Source organism: Parambassis ranga, chromosome 22 (assembly GCF_900634625.1).
Source record: "Parambassis ranga chromosome 22, fParRan2.1, whole genome shotgun sequence".
Taxonomy (NCBI): domain Eukaryota; kingdom Metazoa; phylum Chordata; class Actinopteri; family Ambassidae; genus Parambassis; species Parambassis ranga.
In genome coordinates, this window is record NC_041042.1 from 11,976,421 (window position 1) to 11,995,268 (window position 18,848).

At 40.4% G+C, this 18,848-nt stretch overlaps 1 protein-coding gene across 6 annotated transcripts in view; it reads right to left on the reverse strand.

The window, feature by feature from the left end:
• The window catches only part of ralgapa1 (Ral GTPase activating protein catalytic subunit alpha 1), a 45,595-nt gene that overhangs the window by 3,585 nt on the left and 23,162 nt on the right, over positions 1–18,848 (reverse strand). For 5 of the 6 annotated variants that reach the window (XM_028396497.1, XM_028396502.1, XM_028396499.1 and 2 more), the window contains 8 exons: positions 18,505–18,620; positions 18,188–18,312; positions 16,366–16,437; positions 16,075–16,198; positions 15,758–15,913; positions 13,590–13,748; positions 12,183–12,310; positions 2,551–2,675 (listed from right to left, as the gene is read on the reverse strand). In XM_028396497.1, coding sequence (XP_028252298.1) covers positions 2,551–2,675; positions 12,183–12,310; positions 13,590–13,748; positions 15,758–15,913; positions 16,075–16,198; positions 16,366–16,437; positions 18,188–18,312; positions 18,505–18,620 — 1,005 coding nt within the window. Of the gene's footprint in view, positions 1–1,332; positions 1,365–2,550; positions 2,676–12,182; positions 12,311–13,589; positions 13,749–15,757; positions 15,914–16,074; positions 16,199–16,365; positions 16,438–18,187; positions 18,313–18,504; positions 18,621–18,848 lie in introns of all 6 variants that reach the window. The other variant, XM_028396498.1, reaches the window with a different exon arrangement.

The following is an 18,848-nucleotide window of genomic DNA, read 5'->3' on the forward strand; positions in this document are numbered from 1 at the left end:
GATTCAAATACTGGAAAACATGGGTTTTGAATCCTAAGACGTCTTTCCACATGAGGTCCACTGAGACTGTAACAAATAAACCCTCTTTGATATCAACTGTTTCACACATTTTTTCTAAATATATCTGCTGTAGAAGCAAAACGCCTCACAGCTATTTGAACTGCTGTCCGAGCTCTCTGAGCTCTGCATGTATTTCAGCGCACACCTCAACCTTCTGCCTACAATGCGTACCATTCACAGCTAGCATGAAGGACCTTCTGCTTCAGACCTTTCCCCTTCACTCTGAGCAGGTTAAAGCTGTCTAGTGGTTTAGGAACCATCAGACACATAACACTGTGCACTTCTGACAAGAGGAGGGAAAGGAAAGAGGAAAAAGAGGAAAGAGAGGAGAAAAGGGGGGAAACGGAAAAAAGGACAGGATCAAGGAGGAAGCCAAGAGTAAAGGAAGGATGGAAAAAGAAAATAGGGGAAAAAATGAGTAAAAACAGCAAAGAGAAGTACTCACACATGTAAATAAAATATACAACAGGATGGAAAAACACACAGAAACAAGTAAACACAGATACCGAGACAGATGAACTTTGATGCTCAGTGTTGTGTATCCCCAGTATACTACAGCATTTAAATATAAAAAAATAAACAAATATTATTTAAAAAAGAAACAAAATGTTAGTTTAATATTAAGGTATGCATTCAGTTTGTGTATCTGCAGGCCTCAACTTAGTATCCACTCCTATTTGTGTGTGCATGTGTGTGCATGAGTGGTACTAGTGTGCAACATCATACCCAAAACCAGGAAGAGAGGAGGATACAAGAAGGTTAGAGGTGAAGTTTTACCAGGTCAGTGAGACATCGCAAGTTAGATCAGAGAAGGATCATGAAAATTACTGAAAGGGTGAACACACAAAACAGGAGAACGTCTCACATTGTTAGAAAAGAAGGTTTCACTTTCATCATGTTACTGAATGTAGTTTGGTACGTGGCACAATAAACTACACCAGTGGCCACAGAGATAAAATAGAAAAAATAGAGCCTCTGGTGACAAAAGATTACAAGTTGCGAGCTATATACCAGCTCTGGAAAGTCCCTGTTTGGCTTTTAAGAAATGTCATTTAGACTGAAGTACAAACTACATTCAGTGGTGAGCGGAAAATGACACTTCCTGATACAGAATAAGAGAAGGCTGCTGTTAAAACATGCAGACCTGCTTAGACACACAGGAAGAAACACAACATATAGGAGGAATCAGAGGAGAGCAGAGTAGGTTAGACTGAAATGTCAGTAGGAAGAACTGATCAGAACGGGGTGTGTCCATCATGTGACCAGGCTTACCTTTTAGCTATAGGCAAGCGAGACAATACGATCTAAAGGAGGGAGGAACAAAAAAAGATGGAGGGAAACAAAATAAAGAAAAAAAAATAATAAACCAAAATAAAAAGAAAATAAATAAATAAAAATATAAAATGGAAATCAAATAAATAATAAAATAAATAAAGTTGGTGAAATTAAAGAGAAACAGAAAGAGAGAAGAACGTTTGATCATTGTGCTGTTAAGGGAGGGGTACCTGTGAGAAAGAGGGGGAAGGGGGGGGCTGCAGTAATTTGAGCAGGCTTTATTTCAAAACACAAGATCATTATGCAGCCCAGATTTGTCAAAGAAAATATATATATATATTCTGAACTCTGATCGGGCAAAAGCAGGAGCACAGGCTGACGTTCTGATCTTGTGTTCTGAAATGACATTTGGGGCTGAATATAAACTTCTCACAAACCAATACAGCGGCCTACATTCATTTAAATTCCATTAAAAAAAATTTAATGAAGCATTTGTGTCAGATTTTATTCAGCCTCAAAGCAGTTGATAATCATAGTATAATTATTAATATTTCTGGCATATTAGCTGGTAAGATGTTGAACAGGACAACAACAGAAATACAAACACGCAGTCACATCATGTCACTGTGTTCTATCAGATTATTACATTATACACCAACAGGTGACTAATACACACCTCACCATATTGTTACAAAGGAAATGTGCGGCTTACCTGCAGAATTCAATTATTGTAAATAAATGCTACGCTAAATAATTAGATTAAAAGGTAGGAAGCCATTTTAAATGACACTTAACAGGTTGCATCACACTATCATTCTCAGTATGATAAACCTAACAGGATACATATGAGAGTTTTACATATATAATCCCATGTGCATGTCTACAACTGATCAGATGTCAGCTAATTCCTCAGAGATGCTCTGGAGAGAGAAAAAGGCGAGTGCAGCTTTGGATACAAAATTGGTCAGATACTGTGACACTGTGGATCACACCGAGTTGTGTGTGTGCCTGTGTGTGTGTGTGTGTGTGTGTTGGCCAGCTGTGTAGAGGATCTAACCACATCTAGAAAAACATATTTGTTTATATTCATTCATTAATTCTAAACATTCATACAGATCTTGTGCAGAAAACCTGGTAGCGATTGACACGTTTAGCTGCTGCCGTGGCATAATATCTGTCTGGTGAGCTTTCACAGGGAAAGATGTCAAATCTTACCTGTGTCAGAGGGCAGGTGAGTACAGGGAGCAGGACTGTAGACTCGAGCTGCGTAATCCTCAAATGTTGTCGGCTCCTGGTGGTTTTGAACAATGGTTTCGAGGTATCTGGCTCGCTCCTCATAGCTGAGTTCAAAGGTTAAGGCAGAAAGATGTGAACATGTGTGGTTTGCTCTGGTCTAAATTCACCTTAGGTTATCTGAAGTTTCCTGTACCATTTAAACATTTGCATGTCTCATACAGATACATTCATTTGAGTTGTTGTTGAACTTAAACTCATTATCTACATTTTATCCGCTACAGTATGCCAAGACTGTCTAGAGACATTTAAACCTCTAACAACTCTCTGATGAATTCTTAATCTGATGTCATCACACAGCTCACTACAAAGCACCTGGGAGATCTCAGATAAACAAAAAGAGCGAAAGAAAGATTAAAGGAATGGACAAATAGAAAATAAATAATTAAAATGCTGATTTGGACAATGCCTGTACCACAGGTCAAACCTACACGTGTCTATTTGCATGTAAACCTATTGAGAATATTGTGGCGAAAAAACAAAAAACCTTTTATCATTTCCTATTACAGCAATGGATTTAAAACAGAGGCTGAGCGACGCAGCAGAGAGCAGCGTAAATGGAAACCAGGACTTCAACTGACCGTCTCTTAGAAATAATCTCATTGATAAAATGACATTTACCCTCTCTTCCTTAGTCCTTCTCATACATCCAACCATAATGACAGCTATAAGCAGCTGTTACCGTCTCCTGGACACACACAAACACACAATACAGGCCCATCATCTCCCCCAATGGTATTACCGCTTCCTCAGTGAGCTCCAAGTAGAGTGTTTGTGCTTCTGTATTTGATGAGGTTGGCTGTGAAAAGGCTCAATGTGCATGTGTTACAGTTTGAGTGTGTGATGGGATTAGGCCAATGAATCTTCAGAATGAAATCTGTGTGTTCGTAGCTCAGTGTGTGTGTGTGTGTGTGTGTGTGTATTGTGAATGGGTCAGCCATCTGTAATAGCGCCCATGGGTTTTCTATTGGGTTAGAGAGCTAGTCTATGGGCCTCAGAAGGGGAGAGATTCAGGTCTAATGGTAACTGATTCAGTTAGAGACAATGATAATAACAACAATATGGCTCCTTTAAAGTGTGCTGGCACAAGGAAGGAGATGAAAGTGGAAAGTGCTGGCAAATAGGTGAGGTGAAGAAAGGACACACAGGCAAAGTGTAACATTTTTTCCAAACTGCACAAAAACTTAGAACCTGAACTTAGTTTTAAAAACCGTCATACTGACAAAATGATGCGAAATGAGGGGGGTCAAGTCGGAGAACGAATGGGGGGAGAGAGGAAGGTTAGAGGTGCAAAAACAGCAAGATGCTGTGGAAGAAAACTTGTCAAAAGAAGGCAGAAAAGAGCAAGGGTGAAGAGGAAGAGGGTTGAGAATCCTGCAGAGGAGGTGAGAGGGGAAGGAGGATATTTAAGTAACAACACAATGTAGTGTGAGTACAAGTGCGAGTGTGTGTTTGTGTGCGTGTCCGTAACCCGGCGGGAGCCGAGAGAAGAGCAGCAGGCACACACGGAGCGTCAAGCCAGTGAGTCTCACACCGACTCGCTATGTGATCTCGCCGTTTGCCTTTTCCTGTTTCCCGCTCCCCAGCGTCACACTTCCCTTTATTGGCGAATGTGTGTTTGTACGAGGGGTGGCGGTTGAAGTGTGAGGATGCAATGCAATTAGAAAGAAGGTTTTATATATTCCAGCAAACAACACCTTATCATCTTCATATCATATTCACTAATGTGTGGCTCTATGAAGCAGTGGGGGGGGAGGAGAAGAGTGAGGCAGCTGTTGTATTGAGGGCTGCTGTTTCAGAGAAGGTGAAAAGGTTTAAAGGACACCTGCAGGAAAGAAAGGGAGAAGAGGGAGAGATGCTGTAGCACTGCTGAGATAAATGACAGGAACATCACTTTACTTTTGTTCTGTGTCTGCCTTCTTTTCACCTCTTTGTTCCTCTCAGTGTGGGTTTCTGCCTGTGGCCTCATGTCACTGTGTCACAAACACCAACTCCCTGCTGTAAAAACGCAGCCTTAGAAGGGACTAAATAACATACAAAACTTACATAACTAACATCACCTCTTAGCAAAGGTGGAGAACACTGAAATATATCCTATGACAAGCAGCAATCTCACATTTAGTTTGTCTGTATAATGTACATAAAAGTATCAAAGGTTTGTAGTTTGAGGTCAGAGAAAATAAGACTGACATCTCTGCCTCTATCACTCATCCAAATGACAGTGCTAGATATGAAATCTACTGTAATTGAATTTCAGATGGCTGCTGTTATTAAGTCATTAGCAGAAAAATATCTCTTTCACGCAAGAGAACGGGAAAGAAAGAGGGAAAGTTATAAAAGGGAGAAAGAGTGGGACAAAAAGCTGGTGAGGGAGAAAGGCAGAAAGGAGAGAGAGAGGGGGCAGATAAAGAGCCTCCTTTGTGTGGAGCTAGAAACTCATTTTCTTGTGCGTGGCTGAAAAAAGTAGAGAGAGTGAAGTGTTTCTCTCTCTTTCTCTATTTCAGCCCTTCCCTCTCTCTCCCTCTCTCTCTCCCGTGGTGCAGTTCATTGTAGCGATGTTCGACTCCTGCGATCACTTGAGGCCGAGGGAGGCTGGAGGAGGAGAGGAGGCGAGGGGAGGAGAAAGGGAGCTTGTTAGCGCATTAGGAGCCGGCCCCACCGCTGGGATGTATGACAATGTTTTTATGTTGAGTCTGTAGAGTATGTGAATGAATCTGTAGCTGTGGATGTATAGATCCTACTGAGAGCTTATGATGAATACAATGATTATAGTAATATTGTTATTTTAACTACAAAAATCCAATTTTTCCACATGTATAAAGGCTTTTTTTGTGATGATGACAAACCATAAATAAATAAATAAATAAATAAATAAATAAATAAATAAACAAACAAACAAACCCCAAGAGGTGCAAAGAGTCACAAAACAACGATAAAAGCGATAAAAATCATCTTCAATGATGCCGAAAACTACCGTAAGAGAAGCTAAATAAAAATGCTTAAAAAAAGCAAAATCCAGTCTGTTATGAGTTGACAAGTTTAATACCAATAACTTTGTCTATATGATAGGCAAGAGCAGAATCAAATTATAAAGGCTTAGAATGCAGCCTTTCAAAAAATAATTGAGCTCAACTTAATTTTGCTCCACAAACCTAAAAATGTGTTGTTTGACTTTCCTGCCTTTTCTCTTCTTCTGAAGAGAAATAACATTTCAAAAAAATGCAGAAGGAACTCATACAGCAGCTGGGCACTGTAGTTTTATGGACATTTAGTGCCTGCAAGAAGTATGTTGTATGTGTAGTGATACACAGGTTCAGAGGATTATCAGCCATTGGTGACTTTCTATATGCATGATGATAACAAGACAAGTTGCAAATTTTCTAAAGCTTGTCTAAAAGACACCTCTTCTCAGTAACACAAACAGTATCTCACTCAACATCTCCTCCCCTACACACACACACACACTCTATCTGTCCTCTCCACCCCAGGCATTGGAACAGACAACAGAGAGAAGGACATCAGAGGGATAATACAATTGGAAAAGCTTTACAGCGTGTAATGATAAACCTGTGTGTGTGTGTGTCCATGCCCAAAGGAACAAGCTAATGGGTTTATATCTTTCTGCGATAGCAATGATATGGAGGCTTTGTGATTTCATTACGAGTGTGTGTGTGTCCACATACGACAAAGATGAGGACAGAGATAGGTCGGTCTAATGCACTACGTATTGTTAGCGGACGATGTGCATGAAAGACACGCACACAGACAAAATCGTATTTGCCCCTATTCATCTGCTCTTTAACCCAATGCAGAAGCAGGAGAAAAACAGACGTGATACATTAATTGGCCCCTTGTCACCCCACTATTTCACCCTTTGACATGTGTGCACGCACACACACGAACACACGCAAACACTCGCCCTCCTCCCTGTCACCACTGGGGAGCCCTAAAGCTGCCAGTGCAATTACAAGCTTTATTTAACAGCCACATACACACCCATGCTCACAAACACACACACAGTATGGGTGTCAGTGATTGTCACCAAGGCCACAACAATAATTCTCTTATTAAGAAGATGTATCCTGTTTTTAATCTGCAGGCACTTATGGAGGATAATCCCCCTCCACACACACAGAGATATGATTCCTTGTAACATGAAAAGTTCTGGCTTCTTTAATGTAAATATTTGCAGATTTACCTTGCTTTAAATCATAAATTTAACTATTATTAGTCAGGCAACTGAATTGAAGATTAAATAAATTACTGAAGATAATAATGAGTAGATAATGTTACGTACACAGCTGTAAAACAGCTATAAAAAGTCTCAAATGATAATAAAAAAAATAGATGAAACTGGTTCTCTAAACATACAAATACTTTCTCATTTTGCAACTTTTAGCAGCGTTATTATATTTAACTCTTCTAATCAAATTAATATTAGATAAGAGGTTATTTATTCATCACTTATTTATTAATATAACCACTGCTCATGCATACTGTTCTGCACTTTCTGTCTCTTTTTTTAACTAAACTCAAGTGTTTGGAAAACACTGTTTGCTGTGCTGCACTTCGTCTTGGTCAACCATGAGATCCCACCCTGCATCTTAAACACCTTGTCACATAAAAATACTTATATTCACACAGCCAGCCACAAAGTGCATTCACACACACACACACACACACACACACACACACACACAGCAGATTAACTTGTTTACCAGTCAGAGGGGGGTCTGCTCCAACAAGGTGTGATCAAGCCACTGATGGCTTCAACTCATGTGTCTGCACAGCTCTCGGTGCCAAGTGTGTATTTGTGCACACACAAAGACAGGCAGCTTGCTCAGTCGTGACATGAATCATATACTTTGGAAATTAGACTAAAAACATGAGAGAACATGAGTAATACACCTCACTAATCATTAATTTCTCTTCTATCTTAGGACTAGTCACACTGCGGTGTATGTTTTTGCATGTATCTGTGGTCACTGGCAGAGCTGAATAGAAACATCAAATGTTTTTTGCTTCTCTGAAACTTGCTACTACTGTAATCTAAACTATCTTGAAATGTTTGCAGACATTCACGCATATTTCACTTAAAATACTAAATATTTCAGCCTCTAATGTTCTATCTAATGCTAACAATGAGCACAACTATAGAAATACAGCTTTATATAATTAAAACACCGGAGCAGACTGTAACTGTAATGTCTGTACACTTTCAAGTGTCAAAGCTCATCGAGCTAATATGTGCCTTCTGAAACTAACATCCTGAAAGAATCACACGTGCACACACACAGACACACACACACATCCCCAAGGAGAATTGGAAGAGATTAGCCATGACCCCTCCTTCTCACCCCGTTTCTTTTCATTTCCTCCATCTACCCAACGGGAAACAATTAACCACAATCACCACCCACTCCACATGCATTCACACACTGCCTTATATTCATTTCCTCACCCTTAACCCCACTAATCCAAAGACCCTTAACCTAATCTTACTTGTGCATTAAACACCACTTGATGTGTGGTGCTGATTTGTCAAAGAGCGCACAGTTTTCAGTGAGGAGCAGGTGGGTAAAATAAATTTGAGGTGCAGGTCAATTTAGCCTTTGTCAGTCATAATGTCACAGAAAAAAGAAAAAAAGAAGAAAAAGTGTTAAAGAGCCATCAGCAGTGATCATGTATATGTCACATATATTTGTTAATTTGACTATGGACAGCAAACTCTCCTTCCATTTTGGGTGGGTACTGTGGAGCCTATGGGGGGTTAAAGACACCATGACCCCATTTCAGCATCAAGCAATAATAAAATGTCTTCAATTTGTAAGGTTTTGCCCTCACCTTTCTACCATAGTGAGATACACACACACTCCTTGTCACACACAGCAGATTGTAGCCTTAGTGGGACAATAGGCTCTATTGTGGGAGCTGGCAAAGAGAAGCCAGGCAGGCCGCTAGGCGTTTGGCTGTCCTTGGTGTGTGTGTGTGTGTGCGTGTGTGGATATGGGGGATAATAGCGCTACATGCCCAGAGCTGCCATCATTTCACTGGGAACACTGTGTGAAAGAGAGGGAAAGGCAATGACACACACATGCACGCACAAACACAGCATCGCTATCACACTGGGCCATATGCTGACCCCAGACTCAGTGCGGCTATCTCTGCCAATCAACTACTAGAGGGGATGTCCCACATGCACAAACACACACAAAAGCTCTAATCTCAAGAGTGAAATATATACACATGCAACATAAACACCATGAAGTGCACAAGCGTAAATGAATACATGATATACATTTGAAAATTCATCCACACATAAACACTTGCTGGCAGAGTGGATGTGTCTGTGTGTAGCAGCTTAGTTTCTCTCCAACATTGTTCCCCAGAACCACAATCACCCAGGAGCAGGTGGAGGACAGCCACATACACACACACACACACACAAGAAGACCAACATCACACACAAACAGCAATGCGATACAGACAAATGTCTGTCAAACTCATCTCTCTCTCTCTTGCACGTGCGCGGGTACACACACACTAATATCAGATGGTAGAGCAGCTGTAGCAGATACCGCAAGGTGATCCTTAACCAATGTGTTCAAAGAGTCCACTGTGAGTCTGCTTAGAGAACCTGCAGTCATAACACTCTTCAAAAAGTTTTGATTTATCATCATTTGAAACTTTATTTTCACAGGCCTTTAAGACTGAATTTCTATAGCAATAAAGTAGAAAATATATTAAAGTGACAATTTTTCAGATATGCCTTATATGCAGCATTAAGTTCAATGTGCTCCTTACTTTCATCTGGTCCCCTTTACGAGAAAAGCTGCTGTGTACAAGTCACTGGAAGGCAGATAAATTTGCTAGCTAATGTGGAAGTAGTAAAGGTTGCATGCGCGTGCATGTGGGGAGTCTTGGACTGCTTTTCTTGCTGCAATGAGCTGATATGTGAGATAGAGCTGTGCTTACACACAGCTGCCCCAGCAGCCTGGCACTCTGTGTGAGTGTTGTGTGCTTTTGGATGGCTCTAGTTATGGTGAATGAAAGATCAGAGAAAGAGAGAGAGAAAAGGCAGATGGACTGCCCTGAGGGCCAACAGAGAGAGACAGAGTGAGACAGAGGGAGGGAAGAAGACAACAGAGAGACAGAAAGAAGTAAGAAGAATGCCAGTTACCACCGACACACTTTACCCTGAATCTTCGTGTCTGTTCCTGCATTTGCTCCTGTGCAGCCCCTCAGTGAGGTCCTGTGATGTTATAATGCAGCACTCGAATCAGACAGTCACACAGCTTAGTGGAGCACTTGAGGACATTCCCACACAATTGAATCCAAGACTTGTGTGTACTATGTGCTCTAATCTCCAGGAATATCCGGTAAATGTTATTCATTATACGTATCCATACAGCTCTGCATTAGATTATGTGTGAGACCACCAGACCAATGTAAGCAGTAGATGTATAATGGTGAGTGGTTCCCTCTCTAACAGGTATGCCACCAAAATGTTGTGTACTTCACACACTGACCACTGAAAGTCAGCAGATCATGCTGGGGTTGGACCTAATAAGGATAAAACACTAATGCTAAAAAATAGGCTAGCCAGCAATGCCATATATTTGATGCAAAGCTTCACATTGTTATTTCTTCTTTTTAATCTAGCTGGACCTCAAATCAATTCAGAAATAGTCTGATTTAAAGTCAAAATTGAGTGAAAACTGAACCTATTTTATCTCCAATCAAAAATTCTACCAGCTTGTGCTGCCCTAGAAATTCACAAACTCTTGCATGTTGATTGAAGTACTGTGTTTAAATTAGGTTGGATCTCACAGAAGTACAAAGATGAATGGAGAGAGACAAGTAAATAATAAATATGAACAAGACAAAAAACAGATAATATAACAGAGAAAGAAGAAAAATATATACTGAGATAAAAATTACAGAGACAAGAGAGACAATACATGGACAGAATTAAGGACAGAGATGGAGAAATGATGATGAGGACCACAAAGTGATAGAAGCCAGGAGCAGATAAAACACTGCACATCAAGATGCACGGGGATGAAAAATCAAAAATACAGAGCCGGGGTGTTCGAGAGAAAACACGAAAGAAAAAGAATGACAGAAGTGGAGGGAAGAAAAAGGAGGGAGCGGTGGAGAGACAGGCGGTGTGTGTAGCAGAGAAATGGGGAGTCAATAATGACTGATTACTGTAATTCAGCCTGCCAGAGACATCGACCTGCTGCTACCACCAATCGATACACACCAGGACACTCACACTCGCACACCCCCAAAGACAAGCATTTGTGACATGTGTCATCACTTGAACATGGGCACACACACACATATATATATACAGTAAGAACATACAAGAATGTGCACAACCACGCATAGAAACATAGGAAAAGAAACAAACGCATTTGCAAAGATTTCTGCAAGTCTGCACACACCCTCAAGATTGCTGGACTCAACACAAAGGGGTCACGGGTGTTATCTTAGAACTACAGCCTCACACTGAGCCTAACAATCTCTCCATCTATGTCTTGCAGGTGGATGTGGCAGAGCAAACTGGCTTCTTCAACCTCCCCCTTCCCCTCATCTCACCATGCTTCTACCATCCTTTTGCCTAGTGTCACCACCACCATGTTTATTACTTCTTCACACACAGACGAGAGGAAAAGATGAAAAAAGCAGGACTAAGAATATGTTTGAGGAAACACAAAAACTGCACTGTTTCTCTGTGTGTGTGTCTTTATAAACAACTGCATTAATCTGCATGTCTTTATGTGGAACTCTCTTGCATTGCGTGTCTATGCAGGGGTACTCAGGTGTGTTTGAGTGTGCGTGGATGGATGTGTGTGACAGTGTGTGTCTGAGACCAGAGAGCAAAGCCCCTCGTTTAGAAACAGCACAGGAGAGGAGAGTCATCAATAAGTATTGACTGCTGAGCTTCTTCCAAACAAACTACCATCGCATCAGATCAAGCAGACAGACTGTACACACACCTGTCTGTCTGTCTCTCTTTCTCTCCTGCACACATCAAGCATGAATCCCCACACTCTCTCTCTCTCTCTCTCTCTGTGCACGGCAAACACGCACACTTGATATATAGCACTTTGGAGTCAACTAAACCCAGCTCCATCACCCTCTTACATTCTGAAAGCCAAACTACACTGAACATTGATTTGCTATTCTTAATCCTTGAGTTGAGCGATAACCAACATCCTCACTCACACATACCCGTGTCAGGATTTCAGAGAGCACAAGACAAAGTGACAATCAGGATTTTAGATAAAAGTATATCTGTAGAAAATACTTTTTAAAGGGGAAGTACTTTTTTGGTACACGGATTTGGGCCAACAGAGTCACTATCAGCATCAGACAGAGAATCGAGAGTTTCTAGGATATAATCCACAGAAAATAAATCAATGAAATGGGTACTGCTATACAAACAACAAAAGAGAGAAGGCGCTCAAATGAAAAGAAATGTTTCAACGACTTACTGTCAGATCCCAAATTTTCACACTTTGAGTACTGAAGTCTTAAAAGGATACAAGTTCTGGTACAGAGGAATGAGGGATTTAAGAGCTCGACTTGCATTGATCGCTGTAGCTCTGACCATGGTGGGTAAAATCTTCATGTCCACTATGGCACCATCAAACAGTGGACCAAAGAACGGCACCTACAGAGAACAAAACAAGTACACAGGACGCATATAAAGATGTTTAGGAAAGTATTCATTCACTTCTGATGGAAGTATTTCAAGGAATAACAAAAAGCAGATGTAATGAACAAGAACAATCTCTAGGAGCCTTCTGAGTTTTAGTGAACCAAGTCTGACAAGTAATGATTGACACAAGAGATTTTTTTAATGATTTAATATTTGATTCAGGCTATGGCTTACTGACTTAATTCAATACTTTGCTTGTGGAATCCAACAAAGAGAATAATGTTAGGCTTTTTATTGGGTTTATTTGTAGACCAGGTCTCCAAGCCCTGCGCTCTAAAGCTGAATCCATGTGCTTTCAAGACAACAACAAAGGGAATATCTTATCTAACTTGTTTTTGGATTCATGATAATTCAATATTTTTCCTTGTAGAATGAATGAAAGACAATATGATTATGTTATTAGTGCTGTGGTATCTATGTCATAGAGAAAAAGCAGCATTTTATTGTGTTAGGTCTTGTTTGAAATAGAGTTATGCCATCAGTGCTGTGGTATTAATGTCTGTGTGTTTTAGACGGATACATTAACCAGGCCAGCAAGACTTGGGGCAAGATTCTCTCTAGGATTGTTAGTCAGCCTGGATACATATCTGTGTGATCTGGTAGGAAGCATAAAATTATGTACCAAAACACTGATGATTTTATTCCTAGCTAACTTTTAGACTCTTGACATGCATGAAATGCAAAGGCTCCAGCATCCATATAGAGCTGTGACTCTTTTATCAATACAGAAGTAGATTAAAATTCTTAGCTGTGATTCAATTACATTTTTCTAGCACTTCCAATTGCACCTCAGACTAAGTACTGGACTTGATTTGACTTGAATTTATCAATAATGCAAAGGAAATATGATGGTTTTACAGGCCCTTGGTCTAATGGTATGAGAAATTTAAGGGATTGGTCACTACAATTAATTCTAAAGGGAAAATAATATCACAGAGAAGTATAGGAAAAAAAACACTCAGAGTACACTTCCACCCACAGAATCATGCAACCGTCATGAAACAGATTTCTCGGATTGCTCAATGCTTCCAACTACAATTATAGTTCCACAAAAGGTTACATGTATAGTTATTACTCATTAGCCCAGAAGGGGGTTAATTGTCATTCCAGGTTTGAATGATGGCTTACAGTGTCCTGCTGTTTCAAAATGCTGAAGGATTCTGGGAAAATACTGGCATGTAAAGACACTGGATAATGGCATGTGAGTCACTGAGATGAGAACTGTGTGTACCTCTGGCTTTTTGAGTATATGGATGGAGTACATGTGGTTCTTCATGGGGTAGATTATGATTAGCACGTCTCCAAACTCAGTGGGGATGATCCCCCGACGGTAGTCTCTTGAATGTTCTGACCAAACAATGTGGACTTCGTCGTTGCCAAGGTGTCTAAGCTGGATGGGGGGAGGGCAGACAGAAAAAAAGTTAATACTGACACTGAATAAACATTTCATATTATTCTTACAGCATAAACAACAAAAGGGTCAATGCCAACAAAACACATATACATTAGTTGGGATAGACTGTATCCATCATAAAAACAAGGCTTTTGGATTTTGGGTGTGTACGTGGTATATTTGGCCCTGAGCTTGATGGAGTGAGCATGTGAAGATGGAAAGTAGACAACAAGACAGAGCGAAGCCCTGGAAAATGGAGTATGGTCTAGAAGACAGATGGGATTATGTGTGTGTGTGTGTGTGTGTGTGTGTGTGTGTGTGTGTGTGTGTTTCACATTCATTCAGTGGGCTACAGTCAGGGCTAGTGACAGCTTAGTCATTAACCTTGATGCCTGCCAACATACACACACCTCTCCACATCACCCCACCCCCACCCCCACCCCACACAGACATCTCTCTACTTGTCTGGGGTGTCACACCTTCCCTGGATGTCAGTCTTGGCCTTGGCCCTGAGACAAACACATCGAAGGGATTTCCTTCCTTCCAGGTGAGTTTTAACTACATTCAGTTGTATATTTTGACTTTGACAGGATTTTTAAATTGATTTAAATACAGACAAGTTTGTTCACCTCGTTCAAGGCATTACAATTAAAAGTCATTTTGTATGTGCACACACATAAATGAATATGGAAGCCTATGGAAGTTGAGAAGGAGTATCCTTATTCATCAAGTTTGGAGATGACTTCACCTACTTGCCATAATGACAAGACTTGGATTTACCTGACTGCCCAGAGTTATAGGCTTAATTAACCTGACCAGATACATAAACTGATATATTCTGACTACTAATACATTAAGTTGAAATATTCCAGAAGTTCTTCTCAAAATAAATCTTTCCGCAGCAAGATACAACTCACAGTGATATGATGGGTTCATCCATTATTGCTTGGTGAGAGTTATGGGGTTCATGTCATATTTTTGTACAATTAGGTGACACGGTCTAAGGCAGAGTGGAGTCTCACTGTCTGCTGAGTTTCTCTGAGCTGTATCACTTTTTAAAAAAAAATATGTCAGTGATGAAGATCAGAGTGATGTCATCTCTGATGCCACAATCAGTTGTTGTAATGCAGCTGTAATCCTTTTAATCATGTTTTGAGCAGATGTGGTATGAGAGGGAACAGAGCACACTGCAAAGAGGAAGAGCTGGACAACTGCCCTGCAATAGAATAAACACTCGATGTGTGTGTTTGTGTGTGTGGCTACCAGATAGATGATAAATGACTGCCAGTATGGACATATGCGTCTGTCAGTATAACCTCTTTGTGGACACGTTCGCCAAACTGCGTGTATCTGTGTGCTCACTAACCAGCATGTGTGCCTCTTCGTCCAACATTAACACAAATTTATAGTTGTGTGGTTATTTGTGCAGACTGATGTGAACAAAAGCCTTTGTGGATGTGCGCTTGTATCAGGTTAAACAGATTTATAGTCTGTGTGTGTGTATGTGTGCGACTATGCATGTTTGATGGGGCCATCAGCTGATCAGGGAGACGGATGGTGTCGGACCAGGCGCTGATAATCCAATCAGGTGCCTAAAGCGATGTGATAGGCTGAGAAGCAGGAAGTATGATCTGATTAAAGGGACATTATGGCCATGTGCAGAGCACCCAGTGCCTGGGGGTTGACAGGTGTGCACACACACACACACAAATACACAGACATATACAATAAACCCGTCTGCTTAGACACTGATACAAGCACACCCCGCGCACAAACACAGACGCTACTGCTTTATTGGAAACGGTGTGGTGCAGAAACACTGACACGCACAGACAGGTCATTTGCAATGTCACATTCAGGCAACGAGTGAAAAGGCAAACACTTGTCCTCACACAAAAATAAAAGAAGAAAAAAAATGCTTATATTCATAATTATTGTAAGTTTTCTCCTAACTGTTAAGTGAATCAGCCAATTTTGAATTGCTACAAGTCGATGTATTGCGTTACCTTCTTGGTGAGATTGTGATCCTGGTCGTGAGGCATGCGGGTGGACACATGGTAGATGACCTCAGTAGTGGAAGTGGCATAATAAGGCGTGGTCAGCCCTGTACTGCGATTTCTTTGAAGGCCTCCCATGAAGCCACAGTGAGTGGTGAGGTCCACCTAAAAACACATAGAACGCACTTTTTGACAAGTCTCATGTCAACAATAACAATAGCTAATCAAGGATGCCAACACATTACAAAAGACAACCTATGTTACCACTGAGAGTAAGGGATTGATTTTATCTGTTCAATTTTATTCAGTGGATTAAAAAACCTTACCTCCCAGCCCAGTCCAGAGACAAAGTCTTCGTAGGCCTGGCTGCCGGCTGTGTTTGTTAGTATGGAGTGTTTGTCTTCCTGGCCTTCAGCCACGTAAAATACTGCTATTTTATGGGTCTCTCGACTACAAGAAAATGAAAGAAAATAACAATGATGAGCCACACACCAGAAATGGATTGTAAAAGCAGCAACACACAAGCATATCAAACCATGAGCTGACTAAAAACCGATTGAAAAAAAAAAATGAAGTACTTAAAGTCAAGAGGTGCTTGACTTTAATTATTTTCTCACCACTGCCGTGAGTCTAGATTCTTCAGCTCTCGCAGTAACTTCTCATTCTTCCTCAGTAAATGAAAGTTACTCCTGTAAGACACAAGTGAACAAATTAGGAATCACTGTTGAAGAGCTACACCTGTTTCTGCTAAGTGGTCAGTTGCCAGTTTTTGTCACAGAAAAAATAAAAAAAAAATAAAAAATAAAAACAATAACCGCAAAATAAAACAAGAGTTTATTCACAAAAGAACCTCACACAAATTTACACTATTGTCTTCCTGCAAAAACTCACCTCTCACAAGATCTATGTTTTGTCAGTTACAGAATTTTCTCAGACCCAATTCTAAACATTTTTGTATTTTGGGCACACATTTGAAAATACTGGCATCATCCTTAAATGCAAAAAAGTTTGTTGAGCTGGAGCGGCAGGTATACTCGCAGCTCGACCCACGGCATTACAAATATGGATCACTAGGTAGTTATCACTGTAATATGAATGAGCAAAAGCCGCTCACATTGACCAGGGCTTGTCATTACTATTTCCAACAGAAAAGGACAAGGGCCTTTTTTAATGAAAACAAAAATCTTTCACGCGGAATAGTTTGTACAGAGACCATTGGAAATCTGTCCCAGCGACCAGCCAGCAACCTCTGCACTGCTAATGTAAAACCGAGACTCAAGCAGCGCAGCTTGGAGTGGACTGATAATGACACGTCATTCTTTTCACTCTTAGTGACAGAAAAAAAGAGAGAAAGAGCAGGAGATAAAGAGGAGAGAGAGACAGCAATTTGCTCTTTATTAAACTGATACTTGGTAATGGCCTCATTCTCTGCTCTCAAAGACTCCATTTACACCCTGGATTATAGGGAAAAGCATAAAAGAGGACACACATGCACACACATGTGTCACTGTCAGTATCTTAGTGTCTGTAATGCCCCATATGAATACCTGGAGAGACATAAGGGGACAATAACAGATGATTAGATGACCTCTTCTATTCTTTCACCCTTATCTGTCTATACTCCTTTCCTCCATCCAGGTTTCTTGAGCTTTTACCCTTTTTCCTCCATTTTTACTCACCTATGCTGGCTGTATGTCTTTTTTTTTTGTTTATCACTCTGTCTATATCTACATGTGCCTTATTCATCCTGTTTTCTGATTTGCCACTTCACCCTCTATCATTCTCTTCTTCAACTATTGCCTTTTATTCTAACTCTAAATGGGCTGAGTTTGATCAATAGAGCATTATACTCATTATCACACACTCTTACACACACATATACCCACACAAGCAGTGTGTTAAGAACTCTATTGTACAGGCTGAATGCAGAAAGTGTAATTCCCTGGATAAAGTATAAAGAGCCACGAGTGTCCATTAGCTGGCCAGACACATTTAAAGTGATACCCCGACATTGTGCATTTTAGCCCAGAGTCATTGAGAAGATGAAATGCTGTGCCATATGAATGGGAAAACAAGGTGTATAATGAGCACAAAATACTTAGCTGAATTAGAATTTTTTTGTACCATTTGCATTTAGTTTGTTCTAGGAGAGACAAAACCCATAAAAGACATCCTATGCCCGGCTTACAGTAACAAAAAAAAAATGTCTCTTAGTAGACCCCCCCCCCCCTCATCTACTCCATTTTAGGGGTAAAGAATGAAAACGTTGTGACATAAATGATAAAATAAAACACCTTTTTTTAGCCGTTTTTTAGACAGAATGAGATCTCCGTAAAAGTAAACTGAAGAATATAAATTTAGCACACGCAGTGATGTTAAGAAGTGACAGAAGAAAAGCAAACAAAAAATTCTTTCTTTAAAACATGAGCTCGATCTCACCTCTTCTCCCAGGAGTTGAGCCCCAGTATGTTGATCAGTAGTCTGCAGTAGTAGAAGGCTGACTGTGGTGTCTGAGTATCTGGTTCTGTCTGCTGCACTGCTCTCATGTTAAGCTCCTCACCTCTCTGCAACATTTATTCATTTCAGAAAAATGAAAACATGTGATTAGATTTGAGGAACTAAGAGTACAGAAAGTTCATGGCAACACTTCAAGAGATGTTCTGAACCTAAAAAAGCTGTTATGTAGTAATAGCAAATCTATATATAATGCTGGTTCTGCACATGCTTTCACTCAAATAAATACAGACAAAACGCACATAAATAACAAACTCCCGCTCAGCAGCACTCTGTTTTAGGATGGCATTGATCACATCATTCTCCTGCTTTTCTGAAACACATGCTGGTGGAGGGGCTGGGATGTTGAGCGGCATACCTGTGAAAACAAATTGCGGGTCAAATTTATGTGAAGATACTGTGTTTTTCTTTTAACTTCAGGACAACTGTTAGAGGACCCTGGTCAGACCCTAATAGAACATTATGTGAGGATATTACTCTCTATGACAGTCCATATAATTATTATTTTCATTTAAACATTAAAACTTGTTTTCCCGTTCTCTATAAGAACTAGATATTCCCAGGTTCCTGTCAAACATTTTGGTTT